The following is an 8,287-nucleotide window of genomic DNA, read 5'->3' as shown; positions in this document are numbered from 1 at the left end:
TAATGGGTTTCCCCCATAGAATTCGTTCACTCCATCCTCTATGGAGTCCATTAGCCTAATATTCAACTATCACACAATTGATAGTTCTAGTCCCCTTCATTTAATTAATGTCTTTTAGCCACAAAATTAATTCTTATTAATTCTTGACTAATATTAATTAAACAATATGATTTCTCCTTTAATATATTATTCTAATAATATATTAATAAATCATAATTAATCCTTTCTCTCCATAATTCATCCTATCAAGTTGCTTTGGTGAAGGCAACCCAAAAGGACCATGCACCATCGGGTAAGTACATACCAAAATAGTTATGGACTTAGACACTAATCTAACAATTAAGAGCTAATCCAGGTTCAACAGTGAAAATTGGGATGGATACAATGCCTGATTCCATAGTTTATTTTTCTAGGATGTATGTTTGTATCAAAGGTGTAAAGGATGGTTGGATTGAAGGATGCAGGAGGGTTATAGGTGTAGATGGTTGCTTTTTAAAAGGTATTTGCAGAGATGAGCTTCTTTCAGCTGTAGGAAGAGACGCTAACAACCATATTTACCCCATTACTTGGGCAGTAGTTGTAGTTGAGAACAAAGAAACTTGGAAGTGGTTTCTAAACTTACTACTTAGGGACATTGACATGGGAAATGGGGCAGGATTAACCTTACTTTCTGACCAACACAAGGTATTTATCCTAACTGTTTTTTAATTGGTTACTGTTTTATTTATCTTAATGTTTTCTTTATCTTGCATGTTTAGGGTCTTATTGAGGCTGTTAAAGAAAGAGTACCAAATGTTGAGCATAGGTAATGTGCTAGGCACATCTATGCTAATTTCAAGAAAATTTTTACGGGTGTTGAATATATGAAGCTTTTTTGGAGGGCTGCAAAGGCCACAACTGTGCAAAGGTTTGAAGGTATAATGAAAGAGATTAGGGTGATTGATATATAAGCATATGATCACTTGATGGAAAGAGATCCAAAATCTTGGTCTAGGGCCTTTTTTTGTATTGGACAGGTGTTGTGATGCCATTGAGAAGGGTATTTGTGAATCATTTAATGCTGCAATTGTGGATGCTAGGAAAAAGCCGATTACAACAATGTTAGAGGAAATTAGGAGGTTTGTGATGGATAGGATGTATTGTAAAAGATTGAAGGGGCAGAAATGGAATCTAGCCATATGACCATCTATTAGAAGGAAAATAGTGGACAAGAGGAAACATCTAAGGTATATATACTTTTATTGTACTCCATTATTTTATAGGTATTGACATGTAATTCCCAAGTACTAATTTTATACTATATTCCTGTATTTTATAGGTATTGGTATGTAATTCCCAGTGGAGTGCAACAATTTGAGGTGAGGTCAGTACATGAGGTTTATGTTGTGTACTTGAACCAAAGAACATGTGCATGTAGAGGATGGAAACTAAGCGGTATACCATGTGACATGCCATGGCTGCTATTAGTTAACTAAATGAGAATGTGGAAGACTATGTGGCAACTTGGTTCACAACATAAATTTTTGGAAATTGCTATAAGTATACAATTAATCCTTTAAATGGAAGTGAAATGTGGCCATTTTGGGAAGGTCAGCCTATGTTGCCCCCGAAACGTAGAAGATTACCTGGTAGGCCTAAAGTCAACAGGAAGAAGGTTGTTTCAGAAAAAGAAGGTCGACATACTATTAGCAAGAAAGGGGCTATTACAAAATGCAACATCTGTAGAGAACCAGGACACAATAAAATTAGATGTCCATTGTCCAAAGAAGGTTTTTTTCATATCAACTATCATTCATTTACAAAAAAATATAAGTACTATCTATTAATGCATTATAAATTTAAATGTAGGACCAAGTACTAAAGCCAAAAAGAAGGGTAAACATGTTCTTGATGTTGAAGATGAGTCTTGTAACATCCCAAAAATCACGACTAAAATTTTCTTTTTAAATCATTACTAAAACCATATTCATAAAAATCGTATCATAAATCATAACATAATTTTTGTAGCATTAATTCGAAATACAAACGTATTATCAGAGTAAAACATCCCAGGCTAGCTGACTATGGTGTGTGCACTATAATCTTCCCGAGCCCCTGCTTTGAAAACTGTGTACCTGAAACCAAAAAGTGAAACTGTAAGCACGAAGCTTAGTGAGCTCCCCCAAACTACTACATACCATACAAGAACATATAAAGCACATATTGGGCCTTGCCCACTGCATCGGACCGAGGTCTGAACTAACTGGGGCCTTGCCCCCTGCATTGGACCGAAGTCTGGAAACTGACTAGGACCTTGTCCCCTGCATCGGACCGAAGTCCGGACTAACTGGGGCCTTGCCCCCTGCATCGGACCGAAGTCCAGAAACTGACTGGGACCTTGTCCCCTGCATCGGACCGAAGTCCGGACTAACTGGGGCCTTGCCCCCTGCATCGAACCGAAGTCCGGAAACTAACTGAACATAGCATGGCATAACATAACTAACATGAACACATATACTGCATACTGCATCGGGCCGTAGCCCGGAACACATAAAACATAAATCCTGTCTGAGCCACGAAGGCATCAAACATACTAACTACTGCATCAGACCGAAGTCCGGAAACTACTGTTAACTGAATGGGCCGGCATTGTGGCCTTAGACCCGTTCCTACTGGAAGGAAACTCACCTGAATTGCTGAATTCTGCTGGTAACCCTCGGAATGCTAACCAACCACCGTCTGAAACGCTGCTCCTCTAACTCTCTGAGCTACCAATAACAAAGCGACGCTTAGCTTGACAGACCTCTAAAAGTCAACTAACTCAATCCTGATCAAAGTCAAAGTCCTGGCCAAAGTCAACCTTCCCTATTGACCCTACTCGCCGAGTCAGCCTACTGACTCGCCGAGTTCACTGATTTCCGAGTTCTGTCCTGACCAACTCACTGAGTTCCCACTCAACTCACTAAACTGAGCCTTGACTCGAAGGGTTTGGGGTTTCGCGACTGGACTCGCCGAGTCCAAGAACAGACTCGCCGAGTTGTTCATCCAACTCGTCGAGTTCGCCTCCATCTTCATACTACTCGCCGAGTCCACTCAAAGGACTCTCGAGTCTATTCAGTCCTTAATCCATGCAGTGGCTTTTCGAGCCAAACAGGGCTTCCAACTCATAGATCCATACTTCTAAGGCCTATCCCTCACGTAAAGTGGCAAACTTTACGTGTAGATCAAGAGATCTAAGCTTAAAACAATCCAAACTAGGGTTTAAGACAAAGAGGCTTCACTATCAACCCAAAAAGAGATGCTTTATGACTTTCTAGGCCAAGATACACTCAGATCTGAAGTAGCAACTTCAGATCTGGGCTTCTTACACGAAATAACTCTTAAGCATGGCATAAATGCTCCAAATCTCATAGCCAAGGTTGATCTATTAAGCAAAAGAGGGAAGGTAACGATTGATTACCTTTAAATGCTCAGAAATGTTCCACCAACTCTGGATCCAAGGCCCCCCTCTTGCTCCACTATGACTATCTTCTTTCTCAAGCTCCAAAAAGCTTCACCAAGGGTAGATCTTGCTCCAAAACGATTATGGCGGCTAGGGATTAGTGTTCTGAACTAGAGAGGCGGTAAAGTAACCCTAGGGGAGAGGATGAGACGATTATATAAGCTCCAAGTCCCGAATTTAGGGTTTTCCTTGCTCAGACCAGACTTGCCGAGTCACCTTGGCTGACTCGCCGAGCCGGTCGCTTACACCTCGACCCGGATCCCCCTCGGACTCGCCGAGTCTCGCCTTAAAATTGGGGTTTTCTTTCTTTTCTTGACTTTCCAAACCTTGGGTGTTACAACTCTCCCCCACTTGAACTAAACTTCGTCCTCGAAGTTCGCTACGATCCAACGACTGCGATCTGCCTCCAATACCCATTCTAACACCAGCTACCTACCTTCGCTGGCTTCCCGCTCAGTCATTCAGATCAATGCCAATCCTTACAAATAATAATCTCGGGTTCATCCTGACCCTGAACATTCTGGAAATGCAACTCACTCAACCGACAATCCTTCTGATAATCTCCAAATACTGCACTGACCCCGTAGGGGTTCACCCCTTCTTCCTTGCATGATTTCCTTGCCTTCCCAAGGTGATGCTCCTGTAACACCGTGATTTTCGAAAAACAAAATTTTCATTTAAATAATCAATTTAATAATAAAACACTTGGTAAAAATCTTATTCATATTTGAATTACAAAACATAGTTCCATTTTCATTTGCATGGACAACCAGGATCCTCCAAAATACTACTCTTTCTTCGGTGTGTACAATCGAACCGTTGCCATTCCGCGTTGCTGAGAAAACCTGAAACAATATAACATAAACACTGTAAGCACGAAGCTTAGTGAGTTCCCCAATATACACCTTACGCACATACGCCTTTCCAGGCCCTGACCTTCCGGTCCACTGCACAATGCCTTCCGGCCCATGAGATAATCGCCTTCCGGCCCATAACGTGTTGCCTTCCGGCCCATAAGATAATTGCCTTCCGGCCCATAAGATAATTGCCTTCCGGCCCATAAGTTAATTGCCTTCCGGCCCATAAGATAATTGCCTTCCGGCCCATAACATATATAACACATAATACATTTACTCAAACACATAAAGCACATATATCATATATCAACCTGCCTTCCGGCCCGAAACATGCACAACACATAATACATTTACTCTAATACTTAAAGCACATATATAGCATATCACACCTGTCCTTTCTGTCACATAACACTTTGCCTTCCGGCCCATATATAAACATGTATATCACGCGTAGCAGCTAACTTTCCATTTATAGCATATAAACATAACACATAACATATTTGACCTTCCGGTCACACAATCAAACCCTTTCGGGTACAGTATAGTGAGAAAACTCACCTCGCGGACGCTGGAAGATAGCAACTCCTGAAGTCCCTCGCACTTGATCCTCCGAGCTACAAGCTCCCTGTAACATCATATATCCCTTATTAACACTTCTATCTTCCACGTTAACTGACCCTAAGAAATCACACCGGTCATCCCTGGTCAACCGTCCATTGTCAGCTCGACTGGACTCGGCGAGTTCCCTGGCGACTCGGCGAGTCTGGTCGTTCTTCAATTCTCTAAAATTCCCCTTCTACTCGTCGAGTATCCCCTTTGCCTCGACGAGTTACTCCTGGAAGAATCGCGGGGCCACCCCGACTCCACTCGCCGAGTCTGAAGAACAAACTCGGCGAGTCCCAGTGAATCTTCAAGCTACTCGCCGAGTCTGATGATCTGACTCGGCGAGTCTACGCCATGCAGTCGATCGAACTGCTTCCTGAGGTACATATTTTCCCGAATATACAAACATGGATCCTTCTGGACCTCTAAGGGTTCTAATGCAAGGTTATAAACGTTGAATAACAACACAACAAACCATCTAGACTCCAAATGGGTTCCATAAACCCTAAATCTATATATATACATCAATCACAGGAGAATGTAATCCGAGTTATTACCTGAATGATGTACCTTCCATGTCCCCAAACTTCAGAACTCGAACTCCCTGCAGTTCCTTTAACTAAAACCCTTCTCCTCCTTGCACAACAATTCCTTCAAGGTCACCCATGGCCTTCAAGCTTGCTCTAGACGCCTCAGTCGTTTAGGGTTCTCTTCAATCGGCCAAAAGACGAGCAATGACGGCATAAGATCCCTTATATACGTCCCAAACTAAACGGCTAGGTTTTTCCGCTGAACAGCGTCGACTCGCCGAGTCCATACCTGGACTCGTCGAGTCCAGCCGCGAACCCGCGACCACAACTGCGACCCTACTCGGCGAGTCTGGCTCCAACTCGCCGAGTCTCCCCTTTAAAACACCCCCAAAATGAAATTAAACAATACTTAAGATTTTGGGCTGTTACAGCTCCATACCTATCTACCTCTTACGTCACTGTGAAGACCCTGCCTCCACCAAATCTATTACTCCCGCTACTCCCAGTACGGGTCATCGACGCCAGTATCCACTGGGCATTCTTTCTACTACCATTTGGTGTCGCGCACCCCACGAACAGCTGACTGAATCCTACCATACGCTGCATACTCGCACTGCTACTGACTGAAAATTCTGCTATTCCAAATCTGGCTTCCGGATGAAGTGAGACCACCTAGGTCCAACTAATAAGGCTGAACTTGCAGTCCGACACAAAATTAATACTGCCCAAAATTACTGCAAACATCTGAAACACTGAACTGCCTGGAACACTGAACTGCTTGAAGCACTGAACTGCCTGAAACACTGAACTGCCTGAAACACTGAACTGCTTCTAACACTGAACTGCCAGAAACACTGAACTACCTGAAACACTGAACTGCCTGAAACACTAGACTGCCTGAAACACTGAACTGCCTGAACGAAACCTTTCTTTGGAACTAGTTTCCACTAGTCGTCCTGTCACTGTGGTCCTAACGACCTCCCGATTAAACCTACCGGGTCCAAACGTCAACAACTCTAAGACTATAATGATGGCTCCCAGGCTAATGGTAGCCCTTAACATACATGAATCCCAATGGTTCACTGCTTCCCTGATCTCATGACTATGTTGACGATCCATTTGTCGCATTGCTGGCTCAACCATGACTAAAGTCTGCAAAATTTCGAAATCCAACCCGTGGATTTCTATATGCTTGCTGCTGCACACGAACTGGTGGGTACTAATGCTTCCCCCCCCCCCTCTTTGCGTCCAAAACAACGCGCTCATGCTGTCTACTAACCTGGCGAATGCTACGGCTACACCCGCAGACTTACAACACCCTAATACTGTCTGGCTGCTAGTGAACGCTACGTCTACCCCCGCAGGCTTACATCACTCTACTACTATCTGACTGCTAGTGAACGCTACGGCTACCCCCGCAGGCTTACATCACTCTACTACTATCTGACTGCTAGTGAACGCTACGGCTACCCCCGTAGGCTTACATCACTACTCTGAGGACTTCCTAACTATTCCTAGTTCTGCTAGCAATCCCTCAACCTGACTTCTCAACATCAGCCCGCAATTATCGGATGCTACATCAACCTCGGCATCTTATATCCTTGAAGAAATTAGCATTTCGTCGAGGAATTCTTCGAATTGGTCCCCAAACCAACCGTCTACTAATCCAGAACATGAAACTAACATTGGGAAGTTTCCAAACTTCCAACTCCTGAATCCACACAACCCTACATGCTATCTCTACCACTGACTACTAACACGGGAACATCTCTTGCTAGCCTTTCTCAAGATCCTTCTTCCGACTCAATAGAGTCCTATCGGCGGTCCTCCAACCTGGATTCCCAATCAGCTACTAACCATATCAATTACATGAACTAACTGCTGGGAAGTTCCCCAAACTCCTAATTCTGAACTCCTTGATCCACCCATTACTATGCTACTATCCTCTCTTTTCAAGGATTGCGTACTCATTCCGGGTCAGCGTGCTCTTGCCCTCGCATACTCGGAGGGTTCTTCCCCCACTTCGATCCTGCCCACACCTCGCTACTCAATGAATAGAAATCCAAATCCTTGCTACCATACCATACTTAATTTGCTGAGGAATCCCACGCTTACCATAGCTAGGGATCTAACCACTCCATTTCTAAAACTTATATGGCTCCGAACTAGCGAGACATATCGAGTCCCTCCAAGGCATGCTACACTTACTGCACCCTAAGTAACCTTTTTCGATAAAACCCATCCCCTGACTACTAACCAAAAATCCAAGGTATGCAGATGGCATATAACTCGATCACAAACAGGTATTATGATACCCTAATACATATGCTTATAAATATCACTGCAGCAACATAACAATAATATCATGAATAATAATTGTCATGAAGGCAAAAGATACATACCTCCAACACCCGGCGCTGCTCGAACCCTAGCTGCAATCAACCGGTACAATCTGCTTCGAGCCGTGGGCGCCCTAGCCTGGCCCCGACAACTGCTGGTGGTACTCGAAGACATAGACGCGGGAGCTATCACCTGCTCTGCTGCATACACACCTGGATAGTGGGCCTTCTTGTGGCCTCTCTGACCGCAATGGAAACATATCGGGTCAAATCCCTGGGCGATGGTAGCAGTACAATCCCTGCTGAAATGACCTATTCGGCCGCACCTGAAACAGCCCAAAACACCACCACTACCACTCCTGCACGCACCCAAGTGCGACCTACCACACTTCCCGCATCGATTGCGGCTCTGATAGTACCTCGATCTCCAATCTGACCCTTTGGGCCTCTTTCCCGAACCTGTGGCTACCTGCGACC

General features: G+C 44.0%; 1 protein-coding gene across 1 annotated transcript; it reads left to right on the top strand.

The window, feature by feature from the left end:
- Nucleotides 1-384: 384 nt before the first annotated feature.
- LOC145047118 (uncharacterized) lies at nt 385-8,031 on the top strand. Its single transcript, XM_078995358.1, has 7 exons — nt 385-684; nt 759-805; nt 1,017-1,118; nt 1,319-1,363; nt 1,567-1,769; nt 1,849-1,908; nt 7,859-8,031. The coding sequence occupies exons 1-7, from the start codon at nt 385-387 to the stop codon at nt 8,029-8,031; spliced, it is 930 nt and encodes a 309-aa protein (XP_078851484.1).
- The last annotated feature ends 256 nt before the right edge of the window (nt 8,032-8,287 follow it).

Source organism: Lactuca saligna, chromosome 5 (assembly GCF_052625555.1).
Source record: "Lactuca saligna cultivar CGN05327 chromosome 5, ASM5262555v1, whole genome shotgun sequence".
Lineage (NCBI taxonomy): Eukaryota > Viridiplantae > Streptophyta > Magnoliopsida > Asterales > Asteraceae > Lactuca > Lactuca saligna.
This window is presented reverse-complemented; position numbering and strand designations above follow the sequence as displayed.